The sequence below is a fragment of the Poecilia latipinna genome, unplaced genomic scaffold (genome assembly GCF_001443285.1).
Source record: "Poecilia latipinna isolate Pla-1442-1.1 unplaced genomic scaffold, P_latipinna-1.0 Scaffold926, whole genome shotgun sequence".
NCBI lineage: Eukaryota > Metazoa > Chordata > Actinopteri > Cyprinodontiformes > Poeciliidae > Poecilia > Poecilia latipinna.
Genome location: NW_015113542.1, coordinates 181,274 through 203,590, shown reverse-complemented (window position 1 = coordinate 203,590; position 22,317 = coordinate 181,274). Strand labels below are relative to the sequence as shown.

The 22,317-nt window shown below is 39.5% G+C and overlaps 1 protein-coding gene across 3 annotated transcripts in view; it reads left to right on the top strand.

Moving 5' to 3' along the window:
- The window catches only part of exoc6b (exocyst complex component 6B), a 90,094-nt gene that overhangs the window by 15,525 nt on the left and 52,252 nt on the right, over window positions 1–22,317 (top strand). For all 3 annotated transcript variants that reach the window (XM_015049094.1, XM_015049096.1, XM_015049097.1), the window contains exons 6-12: window positions 396–600; window positions 9,769–9,942; window positions 11,663–11,731; window positions 17,519–17,602; window positions 18,558–18,604; window positions 20,305–20,425; window positions 20,856–20,927. In XM_015049094.1, coding sequence (XP_014904580.1) covers window positions 396–600; window positions 9,769–9,942; window positions 11,663–11,731; window positions 17,519–17,602; window positions 18,558–18,604; window positions 20,305–20,425; window positions 20,856–20,927 — 772 coding nt within the window. The remainder of the gene's footprint in view (window positions 1–395; window positions 601–9,768; window positions 9,943–11,662; window positions 11,732–17,518; window positions 17,603–18,557; window positions 18,605–20,304; window positions 20,426–20,855; window positions 20,928–22,317) is intronic.

Sequence of the window (22,317 nt, the reverse complement as noted above, 5' to 3'; positions counted from 1 at the left end):
TTGAACGTAGCAGTAAGTTAACGATTACTCATTATTTAATTGTCTTATTCTGATTATTCATCTGTTTTACTTTGGCATCTATTGTGTCAATTGCTTTTGCTGGATTTTATGTCTGATTTTTGTTTTCTTAGTTATTTTTGTCCAACCTTTTGTGCTGCTTTGTCATTGATGTTCCCACTTCCAGACACTAGGTGGAGCCAGTGAGCTTTAAAACAAACATCTGTAGCCTCTCTCTCCCCTCTTGACCTGTAAAACAGTCGTGTTGGTCATAAACTAGCCGTTTGTTTTGGGGTTTTTTCCTGCTGCTGTTCTAAGAGCGAGCAGGCTGAGTTAGTTTAGTCTTACCAGGAGGTTTCCGATAAAAGCTGCTGCTGTTTTCCCTCCTGTTGCTGCAGGTACTACCCTGCGTTACGGACTTTGGAGCAGCTAGAACACACATGTCTTCCCAGAGCAGGCCAGTACCGGTTCTGCTCCATCATGGCTGAGAACATCCCCAAGCTGAGGATGCACATCCGGGAGACGGCCATGACGCAGCTGCGAGACTTCCTGGAGAGCATCCGCAAACACTCGGACAAGATCGGAGAGACGGCCATCAAACAGGTAGCAGGAACGTAAACTCAGCCCTGCTTTAAATTTACAGCAGCAACACTTACAGTGTTTTCTATGTGATACGTTCAACTTTAAGATGCACCGATTTGAAAATTTGGGCCTGTCAGATATTTACCGATATTTTATTAATTTGCCCACCATTTCAAGCTTTTGGTAAAACAAGCCATTATGTTGCTTTTCTGCTTTAAACATCCCACAATGCTCTCCTTCATCACTGTCACATGATCAAACGAATACAAGGCATTTAAAGAAGAAGGCATTTGTTAATATTGGACCGATACCAATATTTTAAACCACTGGAGTCCAAATGAAGCTGGAAATTTGCCCAAAGTCATTCACTTGAAAAGAGTTAGTGACACAGTTGTCACCAGTTACTAAAACAAAATGAATTTTTTGGGCTTTCATCTTAACAACAGTAAGTTTGGAGACAACTGGTTTTCTGTTTCTTTAAAGTTTGCTTCTCAGATTTCCATCTCTATTATTATTATTATTTAACGTTATGTTGAACTGTCTGTGCTTGTGGAGCTCTGACTTCCTGAATGTGTTCCTGTTTGTTTCCTGGCCGGTTTCTGGTGCTAACTGGACTTTCCTGTCCTCTCCAGTACTGGTTCTGTTTCAGCCTCACTCTGTGTGTAAATCAGAATCAGTCTCCCGTCTCTGAGACCGTTTGTGTTTTCCGCTGCCAGTAAACAAACATGTCGGCGCTGCCAGAGTCTCCAAGGCGCGTTGACGATAACGCGCTTTAGCTTTTCACCACTTACCTCATTGTTTGAGTGTTTCTCAAGGCCAGGGAAGTCATATACGAGCGTCTGCTTGTTTGTTTTTGCCTCTGGTATCCAGAGCTCAAATTAGGGCTGATTGTTTATTTGTGTCTTATTCCATAGAACATGATGGGAATTTCAAGAAACAGAAGCTGTTCAGAGTTTTATACTTTCATTTTTAAGTGTTTAGAGAATAGAATAGAACAAAAAGGAATGGAATAAGCAGTTGTGATATTACTGAAAAACATATGATATAAACGTTTCATATCAGTCGATATTGATCATTACTGATTAGTTTTTTGTTTTAAATATTTGAAATTCTGTCAAACTGGTGACGTGACCTTTCCTGTTTTATCCAGTTTTCACTTCACTTTTTTAGTTTTGGTATCGATATTTTCTTTCCTAGAAAAAAAATCGATATTCATCTGCAAGTATCGTAACATCCAACTGTCACCTTGCTCACTCACTACTTGCTTTACCAGGAGAGTGATTAGGTCATCAGGCTTAGAGTGATTCCTTCAAATGTTAAGTGTCAAGGTTAAAAAAAGTATCAAACTATTCATAGCATGGTACTTGGTGCACTTTATTTACTTTACAAATGCATGTAAGCTACAGTTTGTACTGTTTCAATTCAAAGAAACATGTTTTCTCACCACTTCTTTGATTCATTTTGTCCAGCTGTCGACTTTAAGTCTGTGTCCATGTCCAACCAGAGCCAGGTATTGTGTAGGTGGTGCTTTTCATCAGTTTTCAGTTAAATTAATTCAATCCAACTCTATAACAGTCACAAAATGTCACCAAAATCACTCTGTCCCTCTAAAATCTTTCAGAAAATCACAAAAGTGTATTGAATTGTATCGTTTGCTGAATATCGCAATATATATCGTATCGTGAGCAGAATATTGTATCGTATCGTGAGATTATTGTATCACTACAGCCCTAATAGCAACAGTCGATCATAATCAATAAAAAATGTCCTGATTTTATCAAGTTAAATGAAATTCTGCACCACAAATTGGAAACAATATTCCTGTTATTGAAAGTTGAGGAATATGATAAAGTTTTGGTTTTAAAATCTTAAAGTCCATGAAAGATTTTTTTTTTTTAATCATTGATCTGGATCAAATTCCTGATTGATTCACTTCAAACATCATGTCTGAATTTAAGTGTTCATCTCTCACTTAAAGATTAAAATAATGATAGAAATAAGATTCTGCTGAGTTTCTTGGAGGTTAAAGGTCACCTCCTGGCTGTGTTTGCTGTTGATTTGGAGATTATTTTGGGAGGATGACATTGCAGCAGCAGTAGCCTGATCCACCCAGACTGTGGTGGTTTGATTCAAACGGCCTCTAGATGTCACTAAAGGTCCAGTTTTATCATGCATCTGTCTTCCTCTATAGTCATTCTTATAAGCCTGAGTTACAATTTAGCCCATGGGTGTCCAAAGTGCGGCCCGAGGGCCATTTGTTGCCCTTTTACTGATTTTGTACGGCCCCAACTGAAGTTCAAGAGTGACTTAAATTCAACCAGTCCAGCACAGGGGGCTGTGCTGGACCACCTGTGCTGAGAGTAAAATTTTACCCTCAATATCTTTATTGAGGGTAAAATTATTACAGACATCATTTTCATGCAATGGAAAAAGTTGAATATAGCTTTTTTATAACCAAGCTTTTACAATAAGTAGAAAAGCCAACGTTGCTGCACATGAATCAGCTTAATTCAGAATATAGAAAAATGAGAAATTAGATAAAATGTAAAGATTGTCTTAAATAGATGCAGAATATAAAAAATTAGAAATTATAATAAAATAAAAACTAATTATTAAGACTCTAAGATTAGAAATGGGAGGAATTGTTTAATTAATACTGCAGGGTTTCTCCCAGGCTTTACATGCCCCCCAACCAGGACTAATATAATTTGTTTATTTTAAATAATTTATTTTATACACCATATACAGTGATAGGAAAGAAGGCTAGGTTTATATATAATAAAAAATTATTAATCTTTAGAACTTTATTACACATACACAACCTACATACAGACTATTTGTTGTATTTTGTTTGTTTTATTTCCAAAATTTTCAGTCAGCTTTAATATTTTTTAACACAAACAACTGCTGTAGCATTGAGAATGATAAACAAACATAGATTTACGTCACACTGTGTCATGAAATAATCTTGGAAAGTTTTGGATGCACATTAACTACTTTTTCAAACTATGTATTTATTTCTATTGTCATCGGCAATTTTGGCAGGATCAGTCCTCTATATATTTTTGGGTTTATCCTCTTATGGATGAAAAGGTGTGTTTATTTTCCACCTGATGGTGATGATGATGCCTTCAGTACAGAATGTGCTGCGCTGGTTGCTAACCATCAACCCCAGGTTGACCTTTAGATGAGGGACCGCAGCTTGACAATCCACCTCAGCCACCGAGGAAGCTAACCGCTAATTATGAAGCAACAGAGCTGATGCTGATTCTGGGATTATCTCGTCACGTAATCAGTGCTGGGGACGTTCTCCCTCCTCCCCGTCTCGTTTGTTTCGCCCTTCTTCTCCAAACTCTTCCTCTCGTTCTCTCAGACAGCATGTCTCTGTGGTGTGCTCTGTTCCAAATTAGCCCCGACTCTCTGAATCCAGCCGTCGTTACGACTCCCTCAACCGAGGATGTGAAAATAAATGGATCTGGAGAGAAGGGGAAAAAGAGGAGAGTGAACGGGTTACAATGGGGCTATTGTCTGCTGCCACGGGGCCATGGAGAGAGGGAAGGAAGAAGTGGATGCTGAGGAAAAACGGTCTGGGAGCTAATGAGTGGGATGAGAAAGGAAAAAGTAAATGGGGAGCAGAAGGGGTGAATAAATGTGGAAAAAAAGAGGCTGAAATGTCAGGTAGCTGTTTTTGATGAGGAGTCAAACACCTGGAGGAGAGCAGAAATTACACCTTAAAGGTAAAACAAAGTTTATTTGTGTAGCAACAAGGCAGTTCAAAGTGCTTTACGTCATAAAAATACAATACAGAAACAAACAATAAACATTTTGCCAAATCAAGCAAAAATATGCATTAAATATGTTGATCAATGTTCCACTTACTATTAATCAGAGGCAACCAGTCAGGTGGGTTTTTAGTCTTCACTTAAAGGAACTCAGGGTTTCTGCTGTTTTCAGTTTTCTGGAAGTTTGTTCCAGATTTGTGGTGCATAGAAGCTGAGTGCTGCTTCTGTATGTTTGGTTGTGGTTCTGAGGATGCAAAGCAGAACCAGAACCAGAAGACCTGAGAGGTTCTGGAAGGGTGATACATTAGAGTCTACTTTAAAACTGGGGTGGTGTGCTCTATCTCCCTGGTTTTAGTCAGAGCGCCAGCAGCGTTCTGGATCTGCTGCAGCTGGAGCATTGATTTATATTTTTGCAGGCAGTTCTGTGAGGACGCTGTCGCAGTAATCGATTCGACTTGAAATAAACGAATGGATGAGTTTCTCTAGATCTTGCTGAGACATCAGTCCTCTAATCCTAGAAATGTTCCACAGGTGATAGAAGGCCGACTTTGTAACCGTCTTTATATAACTCTAAAGGTTCAGGTCAAATAAACCAAGAAAATGGAGCAAAGATGAAGGGAAAAGTAATACAAGTAGCATCTGAAGCAGTTTGATCCACATCTTTCCACTATATAGCCAGTGTATTTATGTCTATGTTTAAAAACAGAAATGTTTTAAATCACTGTTTTCTGTATTGGATTGATGTTGGCCGATGCTAAACGTCAGATATGGGAACTGGTATTGGAAGTGAAAAAAAGTGGATAATTGAATCCATCTTGTACAAAATGGATCAGAAGATCATTGTAGGTGCAAAATAAGACATGAAAAAAGGTCTTTCAAGATTGTCTTACCATCAGACAGGCCCACAGTTTCAACCTCTTTTGGTTGATTTGCTTTTGAGTAAAACCATAGCACTGAGTTCTGTCCAACATTGGATTTGAATCTGCTGGTAATTTTAGGTGTGATTAACAAATAAAATTTTCCTGAATCATCTTTCATCAAAGAACCGAAGGCGGGACTGAGAGGTGAGAGTAGGACGGGAATGAAATCATGACGAAATGCAGTAAAAGTGGAAAAATATTCAGAGGAAGTAGAGAAACCTGAAGCTTTTCCTCATCATTTAACATTTGTCTTTCATCTCATCACATTTCCACGAGTCTTAGAACCTGTTGTCTCTCCTCCACCTCCTCTCTGCCTCCTTTATTTTCCCATCTCCTCCCGTTTTTCCTGCTCTCCAGCGACAGACGGGTCCGGAGCTTTTGCTCCTTCGTCCTAACGGGAAACAGATTGCAGGGCCTGTGAAGTGGAGGAAGATGGATTACCTGTATCTAGTTACCGAACACACATGCGTGTGTGTGTGTGTGTGTGCGCGCGCGCGTACCGCGTCGGTGTATCGAACCATCACAAGGAAAGAGAAAATGTACCGTTGTGGGTTGCTGTGTCACTCTGCTCAGCAGTGGCATCACGCTGCATTATTTCTGACAATCGTTTCAGCTCCTCATCTGCTAAATAGTAGCAGCACCGGCTTTTGACCTCGACTATTACTGGCTAAGCTGCACAAACATTGCTAATTAGCCAATTAAACGAGGGCATAACAACAACATAAACGACATCAGCAACCATTTTTCATCCGTCTCAGATTTCTGTTTCCAACACATGGAGCTTCCTGACAGTTTGAGGAAGAAATTAAATCACCAAGATTTTCTTTACATATAAGAAAAGACAAAGTATCTGATTTGCAATGTTTTCAGATTGAGATTAATGTCTAATTCTTCCTGACGTCCCAGTCCGGATGTTTTCAGTCTTAATATAGAACTGAGTCATTCAGGATTTAAATTTCCAAGTCATTGAAATCACAGTTGCATCCACATTTCAAAACTTTTAAAAAATGTATATTTAATCAAGGACAGCACATTAAACATGTTGCATGTTAAAAATAAAGCAATTGGCTAATTTACAAACCCAGACCTTGGACATTTTTAAAGAGTGCGTGGATATAATTGGATCTTTTTCTATGCTTGTTATACCTAAAACGTTTAATCACAGCGAATCACTTACTGAAATAATCATCAATCGTATTAGTAATCGATTAACCGTGGAGAATGCAGCCTTACATTTTCTGACAGAGCAACACACTCAGAGCAGCGGTTGAGCCAAAACTGTTTGTAAAATATCTACATTTTCCAGTTAAGATAAAATGAACGTCTGTAAATATGCTCTACCCAGAAAACCTGCAGTGACATAGTTTTAGATTCACCTGGTTAAATTCTGTTAAAAAAATAAATAAAAATCTGTTGAGCCCATTTCTAGGTTATTGCATCTTAAGTAATAAAATTTTTGTATTAAATTCTACAGAGAAATCTGTATAATTTGCTGTTTTTTTTTATCTGATTAATCTTTAGAATGATCAATTTATTAAAAGTAATTGTTTGTTGCAGCCTTAAAGGAATGCTATGTTTTCACATTTTCTTCAATAAAATGTTTATTGTGTTATTTTGAGAAAGGAATTGAAGTTTTGTTTCATTTATATCTTTTACTTTATTTGTTTAAAAAAGGCTTAAATGAAAAATGATTAATTGTTTCATCAGAATATGTGATTACTAAAATAATTGTTTGCATCCCTGAGATGATGATCAGGCTCGGACTGACTTGTAATATTTCAGATTAAATATGACTGGGCTCAGTTTTACTACAAAAAAGAAACATGCAAAGATAGAAGAACTCTAAATCTAGGTGAGAGTTTTCTCGTTTTATTTTTAAGTCTGATCCTCTTCTATTGGTTTGCTTTTTTAAAACAGTCACAGGAAAATGCTCCCTTTTTTCCATGCAAGTGGAACGATCCCCCGCAGAACAATGATCCAGGTTTATGTGTCTGTCTTTTGTCATTATGGAAATAATGCCTTCTAAAAATATAAATAAAAACAGGAAACTGTGGTCAGGAATCAACGAGCGCTCGTATCCAAAACAACATTAAAAACACTAATAATACATTTTCAAATATTCAACCTATTAATTCGAGATTTTTCTCGTTCTTTTTTTTAAAATTATTTTTATCTTGAACCAGCATTAATCATATTCCCACGCTGAGCTTCCGACCTCCCCCATTGTGGCCAAAACAGTTTTTTTATTTTTGTTTCTGTGGGAAAACCCTTGGAGATGTGAGGGCATCTTTCCATCCACGCCCAGACGGGCTTCAGCTCCTTTTGAACATGGCTTCCTTTGCTCGCCGGCGCCGGCACGTAGGCTACGCTTCACTCTGCCGAAGGGGACGTCGACGAACACGCCAGGGACCTGGAGCGGCTCGGTTCGGGCCGCTAATGACAGCCATGATGAGAAAAACTGGTGTGCACGCAAGACCCGGAAGAACACGGCATGCTGGAAGAATAACAATGCCATCTTTGATCTGATGCCCACATGCGGGCGGTCGCACAATCACAAGGTAAATGAGTCATAAAAGACAATAAGTGCAAAGAAAATCAGTGGAAAGCGCTCCCAACAGGAGGGGGAACATCTCCAAGCGCCAAACAAGCTCAGGTTCTCCAAAAGCTTAAACTGGGGAATTAGAGGAAACAGTGCAACGTCGACTTGAATCGGGTTTTGTTTTCAAATGCAAATGAACATAATCAGACGTGAAAAGAGGCAGAGAGGGAGAACGTCTCTGAAGACGTCAGCATCGACGTCAAGAAGATCCACTCAGCACTTCGGCTCGCCTCTTGCATTCCTCGGCAGGTGTGTTTGGCACACAGTTGACGCACTCGCCGAGCGCCTGTTCAAACCGGCCGCACAAAGGCGGGCTGTTCTGCCGGGGGAACCTGCTTAGAGACGGCCTTTCTTCAGGGGAAGCCTTGTGATGTGGTGCTTGAAGCACAAGTGCAGGACTGTGCGTCACGAGAAACCTTTAGAAACCTTTTTGCGTCACCATTTACCTTTGAGGGTAAATGGGGAGAAAGAATAGAAGTGAAAAGTGGTCAAAAAAAGAAGAGAGGGTGCAAGAAGTGGTGAGATGTGCGCGTCTAGACACTCTCCAAATTCTCCAAGCAAGTATTAAAGGTAAAACCAGAAGGCAGATGGGAGAAATCTCCAACAAGCTGCCATTTTTGGATCAAATCTGTGAAATTACCATTAAAAACTACCAAAACTGCAGCAAATACTTCACTGGTGACTGGTTTACAGCCCACGTTATTAAATCTTTCCTTATCAGCCTTGCAAAGCTACTTCACACTTCTTACAATCACAAACTCCTATGAACCTCAAGCCGGACCATTGCAAGTACCAAGAACAGGACTAGAGGCCTCACAGTGGTAAACACAAAGACACGACACACTGTAGAAATCCTCTCTGTTATAGACATTAGATATTGACTTAAAAAAACTGCAAAATCATGAAGTTCCTACCTGAATAGGAACCTGCATGCGTCGTCGTGCTGCAAAGTAGTGAAATGATCATAATCAGGATTAAAAGATCAGTTTAGTTGACCAAAAGAACCAAAAACCAACCGATATACAACCAGTTTAACTTGGTTTTTAAACACCCACATTTTCATGACCAATATCACTTCTTGATTATTTCCTTGGGAAAATTAAGATTTCTTAATGTGCGACTAACAAAATGTAATGTTAATTGCTTGTTTCATAATTGATGACTGATTCTTTATTTTTATGATGTAAAGAGCTTTGAACTGCCTTGTTGCTCAAATATTCCATACAAATAAACTTGACCGTTCAACCCAACGAGGGAAGCGCTGAGGTGGTTTTAGGCCAAACATTGCAGAAATAAATACATTTGAATGCAACATTATAACCTGACTCTGGTTTTTCAGGGTCATACATGTGATCCGTTTCAGCTTTTAAGTCTAATTTTATTCACTGACTCATCATCCTTCCTGCTCTCTCCTTCCTGTCTGTTTTATCTCTGGTGTTTTCTCACGTTTGGAGCAACAAGGCCTCCAGCACAAAACACTTGGTCTCCATCTGCAAACCCGTTATTTTTATCCAAGACTCGTGGTTCTTTTCATGTACGACTGAATCCTCGTTTGTTTTGTCGCCGTATTTTATTTTTTGTGCAGTTTTGCTGAGCAGATGCGGTGCAGCTTCTGCGGAGACGGTGTGTCATTGTTGTCAGCTAACATCTGGTTTTGGTGTCAGACTCTGAGAATCAAAGAACCTCCATCGGTTCGCTCTGAAGTCGAGCCAAAGAGCCTCCCGCTTCTCCTGCGCGCGACTTGAAAAGCTTTCTGGGAAATGTAGGAAGTAACTGGAACAGACAGAAACAATGCAGGTCGGCCGGTCCCAGGGAACAAGAAAGAGGGAACTGGTTTCTGAGAGCGAAGTTTGACCCTGGTGACCTTCTGCTGCGTGTTTCTGTTCAGGCTCAGCTGCAGCGCTCGCTGGACAGCGCCGTCACCCTGCAGCCCAGGGCTCTGATTGGCCGGCGCGGCAGGAAGGAGGCGGCGGTGGTAACTGAGAGCAGCGGAGAGGGCGGCAGCCCCCTGTCTGAGCAGGACTCTGGCATTCTGGACGTGGAGGATGAAGAGGAGGAAGATGTGAGCATGACGGCACCACAGACACTGATCTGGTCCTGACAGGGTCATGTTTAACACCAGCAGCATCACAAATGAGATAATGAAGCAGCTTTTTAAAGTCATTGTTCACAAATCTCAACATATTGATAAGGATTTCCCTCCTTCACTCTGCACTTCTCTCTTCCTCTGTTGCTTTTCTTCTAACGTCACTATTTATTTATTTAATTAGTTTTTTAACTTGATTAATCAAATTAAATTTTAATTAGTAAATGTATTTTAAATAATCAATTACATAATTTTCAGTTGGATAATTGTTTTATTGATTTAATTATTTTTGGTTAATTAGTTGGTTCACTGATTAATGAAATGTATTTATTTTTAATTTTATAATTGAAAATCATTGTGCAAATATTTGAAATTAAACGCGTGTAAGAGAAAAAACATTTTAGACAAATTAAAACATGTTTCTTATGACATTTTAGGTTTTTTTTTTTTCAAAATATTTACTTTTATTCAAAGGCTATTTTAAAAAAATATAATTTTTCCCATGAAACTAGAGTTTAAACTGTTGGATACACTTTTAAGGTAAATATTTTGCAGGGTTTTCATACAATAAAAAAAAAACAGATTTTCAAAATGAGATGTTTCCAAAGCTTGAATCAGTTTGAAAGCTTTAAGACAGAGTTGATTGAAGTTCGATCTCTGATCTGACGATGTTCAGAGCCGGAGCGCTCCACCTTGATGCAGCAGCTTACATATGTGTGACCGTCTGTCTGCACACCTGGTCCACCTTAACAATCACCAAACCTGACCTGTTTGGAGTCAATCTGATGATCCGATCCTGTTTTCCATGTTCAGTGAGAATGAAATTACCTGCAGATTACATGCATTTCAGACCAAACCCTGAGGTTTTCCCATTCTTATGCATCTATTATGTTGTTGCCAGAGCAGAAATGTCCATCCAAGTTTAAACGGTAAAAGATGGCACTTGTTGCTCCAGGAGTGCCATCTTGTCCCGGCGGCGCTGTGACCTGCTGGTGGTCGTCCCTCTCCGGATCGGAGTTCCTCTGTTGTTCCCAAGCCAAGTACAATGCAGCTGAACTTGTCACCCCCTGCCCGCCCTGCGCTGGCACTCGGGTCTCTGTGGCTTATTGACGTCCTGTAAACTTGACTCAACCTTCTCCGTGTGAAGACCTTGTGTCGAACAAAGGCCTGACCCCGCAGTCGTCAGGGTTACGACCGTTTTGGCGCCAGCGGCCTTCAGAAATGCCAACCACCAGCCCGTCTTCCCCTTCCCTTCATTTAATGACCCTTATTTCTGTTTTACTCTTTTTGTTTTTTAAAGCTGCTTTTATTATTCGACATCAAAACATCTTTTCAACACCTTTAACTTTTGTCTTCCTTTTTATCTTCCTGAATTTGTTATTTACCCGGTTTTGTTTCAGTTTGTATTTTACAGAAAACACAGATCCCCAAGAACATTTTATTTTAAACATTCTGTAAATGTCCAGAAACAGAAAATAATACAGCAAAACTGCCTATAGGTTTAGTTTTTATTACCTTTTTATTTAATTTTTAATTCAGTGGGACACTTTAATCGTCACAGCCGGTAAAATTTAGTTAAAAAATTAATCATTTTTCTCCATTTTGCTGCTTATTTAGCTACAACTGTAACAGTTTGGCGTCATTTGTGTTTCCCCGTTTCTAGAGGATTAAAGAAATGTTTGTTCAACCTGTGCAGGTCCCAGGAGCTCAGGACCTGGTGGATTTCTCCCCCGTCTACCGCTGCCTCCACATCTACACTGTGCTGGTGAGTCCTTCCTCTTTAAGTTTAATAACACTGAACCATTTCCACTTCTGCTCTTAACCCACCTGTGATCCCGTTCTCACCTGTCCTGGTCTTTAAATCTGCAGAATGAATGAAGCCAGATGACTTTATGCTGATGATTCTGTTCTGGTGCCACGTTAGATCAACCAATCACCAACCTGCAGACTGCACTTAATATTTTTAAACATAACTCGACCACTTTAAAATTGTGGTTAGGTTCTAAGAAAGCTAAACTGATGACCTTTCTGTGATTAAAATAAAATTCCAGCTGTTCATAATCTTACACTTACAGAAACTGACGTAGTGTCACATAACAAAATACTTTAATATAATCATCGGTCAGTTTATTGGTCTTTTACTTTGCATATTCAAAATTTGGTGAAGGAGTTTAAATTGAGATTCATTATAAATTAAACATTTTTACTCATCGTTCTTTGCTGTACTCCAGGATTTGTTGGTTTTCTCTTTTCATTCAACGTTGGCGTCACCGTCATCTTTTATTACTTATAAGGCTTTATTAGTAAGACTACTTCCTCCCTACTTCATTTCCGTTATTCATCAGAAATCTTTGCCGTGGTTCACCAGACTTTTTTTATTCCTAGAGTCTGTGGTATATATATATAAAAAAAACTTTCCATTTGGCATGACTGCAGGTTTAGTCTCATTTTATTTCTTCCAGCGTTGCCTGTTATTTTTCCTGGTTAAGTACAAGCTGAAAAACTGTTGGTTGTGTCTGACTCGTCAGTGCGACCAGGTGTTACTCCGGTGCATCAGATTCATCGAGTCTGACGACGTATCTGCAACCAGCAGGAGGTTTGTGTGGTGTTCTCCGAGGCCTCCAGGCTCAGGCCTGGCTCCGCTCCAGCCTGGCTGCGTGTCTCTTCTCAGTCTGAGCGAAAGCGACGCGGGTGGAGGTGTTGACTGGGCCACGGCGGGGTCAGCTGCGCATTTCTGGGGCTGACTGAGCGTGTTTGTGTGTTGGGGTTGTGACCGGGCCAGCTCGGCCACGGGGTCGGCGTTTCTGTGCACTGAGAGTTTTTTGTGTGGTGGGGCGGGGGCTTCGGAGGGGGGCTGACAGGAAGTGCATGAACTTTGACAGGAAGGAGAACGATGGAGGGAGTAAAGGAAAGCAGAATCAGGGTGAGAGAAAGGGTACGAAGGAAGAGATGATGGAGGGAGCGCAGGAGTGCAAGCTCCTGGGGAAACCGGCCAATCAGGAGACGTTTGACCAGGTTTAGACAGGTGATGGTGTGAACATTTCTAAAGTGAAGAAGGAGAAGAATTTATTAAAGCTGAACTTTTTCTTTGTTTATTCATATTTTCATGATGTTGCAGTTGTTGCCATTGGCCGGTTTTAACAGCTTGTTGCCAATTTGTACTTTTTTTGTGGAGCACCTTGCAAAAGTATTTGTACACCTTAAATTTTCCCTATTTTTGTCTGTGGATCCACACAAATACATCGTTTTTGCAATGATTTACACATACAGATTTTAGCATTCTGTGGTATTCAGCAGGGATGGAGGGCTGGAGACCAGTCCTGAAATGTTTTTTCCTGGTCTTGGTACAACCAATCTTGACCAATCTAAATTTATCATACAACTATTGTGTAATGCGAGCTGATGAATTCAGCTTACAGATTGTATTTCAGTAGCTTAAGTATCAGTATTTGATAATTATTAGTTTAACACCAAGTGGTTGAAGCTGAGTAGCTACTCGTTTTTCTGGTCTTGACCTTGGAAGATCTGTTTTTGGTTTTGGAAGGTTTTGGAAAGGTTTGGAAGGTTTGCTCTTGGTTTTGGCGGTTTGGTCTTGGTCTTGGAAGGTCTGGTTTTGGTTTTGGAAGGTTTTGGAAAGGTTTGGAAGGTTTGCTCTTGGTTTTGGTCTGGGAAGGATTGGCCTTGGTCCCCAAAGGCCTCATTATCTCTAGTCTCGATGTCTTGTAAAATGTCAGATTTGAGGTGTTTCAAAAAGTAACTGGTGGCAAAATACCCATAAAGACTCGGTGGTTTCACAGAGTACAGACCCAGTGAGAGGCTGAAGTCATACTTCTCTCTCTTTTTAGGATTTTTGGAGGAATGGCTGCAGAACACCAAATAGAAAGATTACTGGAAGCTGATAAATACTCATTTGATGTACTTATCAAAAGAACCAAGATGAAAAAAAAATCAATGGAGGATGTAAAATCAGTAGAAGAAAAGCTTTTAAGCGATGAATAAGCAGTGGTTGGAGAGGATGAAGGCCGTTGGAGGCGTAGCAGCAGAGAGTGAATCAGCTAAAGAGCGATAAGGACGGGTCAGAAGGGGAGGAATGGAGGAAGGTCGAGGGGAGGCTGAAAGGGCAGAAACAGGAAAGCCAGGAAGAAAACACAACACAGAGGGATTGAGATTAGAGAGAGGGAGGCAGCTACTGTGGGAGAAGAAGAGGAGGAAGGTGTTGAAAGGGTTGACCTGCTGACCTCTGAGGTCACCGCTCGTTTTGCCTCTCTGATGTTCCTGCTCACATTTTGGCCGTAGAAAGTGACGGAACGCTTTCGTTTACTTTTCTGGCGAGTCTGGAAGAGGAATCCTCTCTCCTCTCTCTCCCCTCGCCGTTTTCCGTGCCCAACGTCCACGTTTTTCCAGCAGTTGTTGAGCAGCGTGGAGGCCGAACAATGCGCCTTTGTTGTAGTTCATGTTGGGCAACGTGGGCCGAGTTATGATTGATGTAAACACGGCGAGCAGAGAGGGAGGGGAGGGAGGTTGACAGCGAGGCACTTTCTTCAGAATCGGAGCCGGCCTGCTGAGGTTTTCCTTCTGGAGGAGACATCGTTCGGTTGGACTAAAGCGAAGGAAAATCGAGCACACACGAGACTTTACGGTCTTTAAAGAGACGGGGGAAATGGTGCAGGTTGCTGTTTTACGATCCTCCAGTGTGGAAATGTTCAGCAAAAAGGAAAATCCATGAATGCCGAGAAGGAGCTTGGTCAAAATAAAATCTAGTTTTCCAAGTCGCCCATGGAGTTTCTCCTGATGAGATGAGAGTTACCTGAAAGTTAACAGCCACACAGAGCTGCTGAAAAGTGTTTGCACCTTTTTGAAATATCAGGTCAACCTGAATAAATACTAAAGCCCATTATTTTAGTCAGTTATCCTGGAAAAAGCATCCAAACCAGCCTGGAAGTTGAAGGAGTTGGTGGTGGTGGACGATATCGACACAAAATTTTATCGCAATATTTTGTGGTTCTGTGTCGATAATGACAAATATGAATAAACTATTTACTAGCTAACTGTAGTGCCACAAACAAATTCTGTTCTTGAAAACATTCCCATTTGAAATGGACTTTTTCATTTAAAAACTTAAAGAAGTTTGAATTAAACCGCATATATTTTAAATCCCTTCTTACATTAATAAGCCTGTCACAAAAATACATTTTGCTGGACTATAAATTGTCCCAGAAATTGTGATAAATGATAATATTGTCATTTTTAGACCATTTTCAACTAATATGATATAAATGATATTATTATAATGGCATATTAATTCAAGTGCAGCGTCTCAAAGGTCAAAAAGTTTCTAAAGAGCAGTTTAAACATCCAAACTAAACAAAGCATAAACAAATTGTATTTCAAAAAATAATGATCATTCAGCTTTGACAAGGAAAACAGGCAAAAGAGGCAGGAAGTGCAAACTAATGTGAGTCAAATGTTTGCATCGTCTCTCAAAATGCCCGTTTTTCAAGACTATTAATGAAAGCAACTTTATCAGCTGTTGTCCGAATGGAAATTATTGATTTCATTTCAATTTATCACAAGATTAATTGCTTTTTGACAGGCTTACATGTGAATTCCCCATTTGTATGTGATGATAGTAAAACTGGTTTGATTTGAAACATGAAAGCTTTTGACAAAAAGCAAGGGAAATGTTTTTTCTTTAAATTAACATTTTTATAAAGTTTCTAGCTGTAAATAAGTGAACATTTGCTGTAATGTAGCCTTAAAACAGTGAGTTGTATCCACACATCTCCGCCTGTTGAACTCCATTAACCTCTCATTTTATTGGTTTTTGTCATCCTCGGTCCGTTTCAGTCTCTGCGTATCGTCTCACCTCCTTTGTTTCTGTGGCGATACAAAGGTCACACGTCCACATCCCAGCCCAGGTTTCACCCCTCTCTGGGATCTCAGCGCCGTAAAACGAAGAGTTCACGGCCGTTTGATGCCGCTCGCTTGTTTGAATGCTCATTGTTCGGCTTAGGGTCAAACTGGGAATTAAAGAATTAAAGCACGCCGTGTTTTCATCTCACAGCATCAAACTGAACAGAGTTCAAAGATGTTATCTAGATCTCCACCAATGAGATTCATATTTTTATACCAAATACTTTGTTTTCTTTGTAATTTATTGCTTTCAATGGACATCTTGCAGCCAAGACTTGCTATAAAAAAAAAACGAATATTGTTTAAGTGCAAAACGATCATGTTGACTCTTTGGTCCCTTCAGGTCAGACAAAGGCTTCTTGAGATTAATAGAAATCCTTCCTGCCCACAGAGACTCTTTGCTGAGTTAGAACATTTCATTTTCCTTTAGAGCAAATTAAGTACTTTTGGTAAGACGTATTCTAGACAGACCAGTTTATTGTAAATTAAATATTTTATACAGCTTTGACCATACGGACCAAATTACATTCAAATCAATAATCATTCCTGATGAACAGGGATTTTACTTTCTGTGTCAGTAAACAACGATTGGCACTCTTCTGCTAATGTGCTAATAACGAAGCTAATTAATGTTTTGTAAACTTTCAGTTGAACAAAGTTCAACATCTGTGTTGGAAGTTTTGGTTATAGACCTCTTCTTCTTCTTCAAGTAGGTAGATGTTTATATTCATGCTCTTATTCTGAAGGGGGTGGCAAGTGTTTTACGCAGCAGTTCCATTTCCTCTCCTCACGTTCTCTTTCTGTATTCCTAATAACTTTATTTAAAACAAAAAACACATAACAAAATAAAACTGACAGTAGGGAACTAGTTAGTGAAGTTAGCGCCTTAGCATTAGCTATTGCGTAGGAGTAGCGCTTTAACGTTAGCTCAGTTAAGGCAAAAATCTGTGCAACTGCAACTTTTGCTGCATAAATCAGTTGAAAGGTGATCAGATTGTCCAAAGAAAAATAAAAGTTGATGTGCTTTATTGTGTAAATATGAGGAATTGGTGCAGTAGGGACCATGTAGACGTCAGTGAATAACCTGATCTGTATTTGTTATCACAGTGGTAACAGCTGGTGGTCCATCACAGCAGATATGTGGGAGTTTATCCATGGTGGTCTGGTCAGGAGCGGAGGGGTTCTGGCTTTGGGCTTTTATCTCTGACCTCAGCAGTGACTGTAGGTCCTGGTTTCAGACCTCAAACAGACCTTCGCACAACCCACAGGGAGATAAGAGATAAACAGCTTCTGTGTAATGGAAGAAATAGATATGGAGTCATCAAGTTTACGAAAACAGATGCAGCTTCTATCTGTGTGTTAAGGCGGTGGCTGACCTCACCGACGGCAGACCGATGAGGTCACAATCTGTTACTCACTCATTTAAAATAACTGCACTGAGGTAACTGGGTCAATTTAACTTACCATGATAACCTGGTGATGAAGAAATCAAATCTTTCAGGGAACAACTTGCAATCTTAAGTGTGAAATACTAATAATTTCCTTCATCCATTTCAGGTTTGGTAAAAGCTTTCAAACTCATACACTTGCTGTGCTCTGTTTGTTCACTTTTGGTTTTTAACCCCCGTTTATGTTTTAGGGTTTGCGTGATGTGTTTGAGAACTACTACAGAAAGCAGAGGAGGAAACAGGCTCGCCTCGTACTGCAGCCGCACTCTAACATGGTACGACCCGCACCGTCACGGTCATGGAGGGCCACTCACTTCTAACTGCACACACAACCCCCAACCTGACTCACTGGTACACCTAATAAACACCTTAACAAAGGTGGAAAAGTGCTTTATTTTGGAAATCATTGATGTGCTGTATTAAATTTTAACTTTTTACCATAGTGGATTAATGCCAGTCAGCATTACCTTAAGTACACAGCAGTTTGTGTGATCTCAGTTTGGAGAACCGTTTGTAATATCACACAAAGAAATCACATTTTTGTTCAAGTAACTGGAAGCAAATTTATGGCATTCCAGGGTTAAGAAAACAGCTATCTGGGGTTAAGCTAACAGCTGACTTGAGTCGATCAAGGCAATCAAGTAATAAGCTAGGACGATGCTAAAAACCAACATGAGTAACAGAACAGCTAACTCCAAATAATCTGAAGGCTAACTGGAGTGAAGCTAAAACGTAATTAGATTAAACAAGTTAAGTACAGATAAACTGTTGTAAAGCTAAAAGCTACTTGGATTGAACATAACAAATAACTTCAGATAAACTAAAGGGTAACTCAGATGAAGCTAAAAGATAACTGAATTAACAGTTAGCTACAGATAAACTGAAGGCTAACTAGGATGAAGCTAAAAGTCTATTCCATTAATCATAACAGCTAACTTCAGCTAAACTGAAGGCTATTTAGTTTATCTGTTAGCTAAAAGCTAATTGGTTTAACCATAAGCGATAACTATGGTTATCAAAGTCAAGCTATCTCTACTCAAAACAAATTCTAGGTGCCAATTGCAAAGCTATTTTCAATCATCTTTTTTTATCTTGTAAATTAGCCTCTGAATGCTGTATGTCGATTATACTTCATTAAACTTGTTCTTTTAGTGATAATTTGCAACTTTTATGTGTTTTTCCTGTGCTGTCGAACCCTCTTCCGTTTCTCTTCCTTCTACTCGTCTCTAGCATGAAACCCTGGAGGGATACAGGAGGTACTTCAATCAGATTGTTGGGTGAGTCCATCCTTTATTAGCTTGCCTTTTAAAATTTATATAAACTGAAATGAAAGTAGAACAACATGTACCAGTGGATATTTGAAATATTTGTCTTTCAAAATGTCTCGAACAAAGCAAAGTCTCTGATTGGTTTATCTTTATTTATCCTTCCTTCTGTCATCTTGATGCCTTTTCTATCCAGCTATTTATATACATTTGGAAATTTCATAAAGCTAAGAGCTCAGTTGGCATGTTAAACCCTGAAGTTCATCACAGGACACAGTCTCGTCTCGTTGATAAGATTCATGTAAATAAACCACAGGAGCTATAAATCGATGTCCTTTTGGACAGACCAGAAGTGTCGGGTGATTTGAGGTTCACCCACTTCTTCTGAGTTGAGTGTGAGGTAATGTACCAGGGCTACTTTGTAATCTGCAAGCAAGAGATCAAGACATTGCTGGAAACATATGAGGTTATTGCTGTTATGTTTTCCAAGGTTTTTCACAAAAAGAAAACAAAACAAACGAGAGAAAATGTTTGAAATCGGTCAAAAAAGTGGGCATTTTCCCGCAGTCGTCTGAAGGCAGAGAAAACTCACTGCAGCTCGTTGTGGTCTGGCGAAGCCTGAGCGGCCGACGATTTGATTGAGACGTTCTGTCAGCGCACATAAACCAAAATCGCTTTGATCCGTTCAGTCGGGCATCGTGTCGGGAACGAGCCGCGACACCAAGACGTCGGCATCATGAAACGCCTGACTGGGTGGACGCACCGTTTGCACTGCGTGCCTGGATTCATCTCTGCTGCTCTGGAAAAACAGAACAGCTGCAAAAGTATCGAAGCTGATCGTTATGGATGAAGTCTTTCTAACTTAAGGCGTCATTAGGAGTTTTGTTACAGCTTTTTGTTAGAAACTTGATTAGTTTCTGGCTAAAATAGTCGTTATGTAGAATACATTTTCATAATCCTCTCATCAGGTAGGAGATTTGGCTTAGGAATAAAATCTCTGATTTTTTCATACCAGATCTGATTTTTATTTATTTTTTCTAAAAAGGAAATTACAGAAACTACTTTCAAAAAGTGGATTTTATTTCACTCATCCATTTGTTGAGTTGTACTGCAGAGTATCAGGGACAGACTGAGATTTTTTGTTTAGTTGTGAACAAAAACAATTCTCATAATTTTAGCAGAAAAAATATGAGAAAAATTGTTTAATAAGAAAAATCTTTGAAAAAGTTATTATCTGACCTGAACTTCTCAGTTTGTGTAGATTTTTTAAAAATAGAAACATTCGTTTATAAGTTATGTTACTGATAATAATTTGTCAAAATATTAAGCATTTCTTTTAGCTATTCTGTAAAACCTATACCAAAACTTTGCAAGATGCTCAAAATTCCTCGTTTATTTATTTTCCTGTTGGAGTTCTCATAAAATTACTACTTTATTCAAATATTACAACTTGTAATACTATGATTTTATTCTCTAAGTTAAAATTAAAAAGCTTAGCCTGGGCCTAATATTTTGTCGTACATTTGACCTGAATTAAAAAATCCAAGTAAATAAAAGCTGTAAAACACGCTTGTCGAACAAGATGGCCGCCTTGGGCGTGCTGACATCACTCTGATCTAGGGAAACCCAAAGAGTTCATTGGTGGGAAAACAAGCTTAAATCATTTTCTTGCATTATGCTCATGAAGTGTTGCCGTTTCTGTCTCCGTCCAGCTTCTTCGTCGTGGAGGACCACATCCTTCACACCACCCAGGGGTTGGTCAACAGAGCCTACGTGGAGGAGCTCTGGGAGCTGGCTTTGTCCAAAATCGTCGCTGCCTTGAGGACGCACTCTGTAAGACGTTTTCTGATTATCAAACGTCCGATCGATTATTCTGACCACTCGGACACAGTTGATTGAGTTTTCAGCTTACCCTACTGTAAAACTCTGCCTTGTAGTTGTTCAATATTGGCTGATTTTTCTAAAATATTCAGTAGAAAATGCTGCAAAAGAATCACAAACCATAAGTCCTGTTAGATACAGTAAGTTAATAACTGGCGTTATGTTTGTTTCACGTTTACTAAGACATTTCCTCTGCAAACTAGACCGAAAATACTTGGTAAGATTTTGTGCTTTTGCAGTGTACTCGCAAATAAATCAAACAAAAATAAAGCAAACCAGCTTTCTGGAGAGCATATTTTAATTTTAACATCTGTAAATAATTTTGGCCCACAACGTTTGTTTCTGGCGATCTTCTAAAAAACGCCCTGGTCTGTCTCTGCAGTCGTACTGTGACGACCCGGACCTGGTTCTGGACCTGAAGAACCTCATCGTCCTGTTTGCCGACACTCTGCAGGTTTGTGTGCTCGCCTCTTTGTGTTCACCCGGAGGATCATGAATCTTTTCTACAACTTGTTTTATCAGCATTCAGTCCGTGTCCAAGTGGACAGCTGCCAGTTTCCAGAGTCTCCTTTAATAACCAAACCATGTTAGAAATAATAGTTCATCATCATCCGATGTGAGTTTTTACTGTTTATGCGTCTCTGTTTATGAGCGGCCCTCGATGGATTGAGTGTGATGGATGAGTGGATGGAGAGATGGTGAGGGGTGTGGGTGAAAGCTGGATGGGATGAAAGCATGGAGTCTGATGAATGGGTGGTCTGATGCCCACCAGTCATTTATGTGAAGTGATGAGAAGCAGCTGAATCGATGCGCTCATATTTTTATTGGCTTTTATGTTCCAGTACACCAGGCTCCTTTTCATGAATGCTTCTCTCAATTTCAGGCCTGAATTTTTACTCTAATACCAAACAAAGTTCAGCATTTAGTCTTTAAGTTCCATCTGGAGTAGCTAATTAGTTGGAAATGCTAAATATTGAATCAAGCACACAAAAAATACGGGTCATTAAGTCTGTTAATCTACAAATAAACACTCTTCTCCTGAGAGATTTACTACTTCCTCTAAAGTGGAACAGTTAAAGGGTTAGTATTCGGTAAAATCGACTCTTTTCAGCCCGATTTCGTCTTATAATGTTATTCCCTCATCAACAACATACCTGGAGTGTTGGTTTGATTCTTTCATTCATGTTTGAGAAATGGAAGCTTCTGAGCTTCCATCTCACAGAGCAGCTCCTTCAGACTAGCCAGCAGCAATTAGCAAACACCCTGTGTGCATCAGCTGAGCTCATTATAGGAGCGACTTTTCAGTGCAACTGTGGTAAAAATGTTGTTAAAGGGTTAATAGAGGAGCCATGTTGTGACGACTTCCTGGAGGCGGAGCTTCAGAAAGAGCAGGAGTTTTTAAAGAGACAGAGCCCCAATTTCAAGGCGCTAACTTATGAAGTCAAATTTCTTTTGCCTTATTTGACTTGTATAACAACTGAAGGTAACATACATACTTGATTATGTTATAAAATGGCACTATGTACCTGAAAAATACCTAATATTGCCTCTTTAAGTCCAGAAGTATTCATACACTTTATAATAAAATTATGTAAAAATTGTGTCAGTTGAAAAACAAAAAAAATTATTTACTTTTTAACTAGAATTTTTATTTTCCCTTTCTAATAATGAGTGTGGAAATATGTATTGGCATTTCAACAATCAAACATCCTTCCTGTTCTTTCAGACAAGCTTATCGTTTATCACAATAACTTCTGGTACAATTTATCGTCCAGCAAAATGTGTTATCTTGAGAGACGCATTTTCTATTTTATTCTAAACATTAGTTGTTTCTTTATCATTTT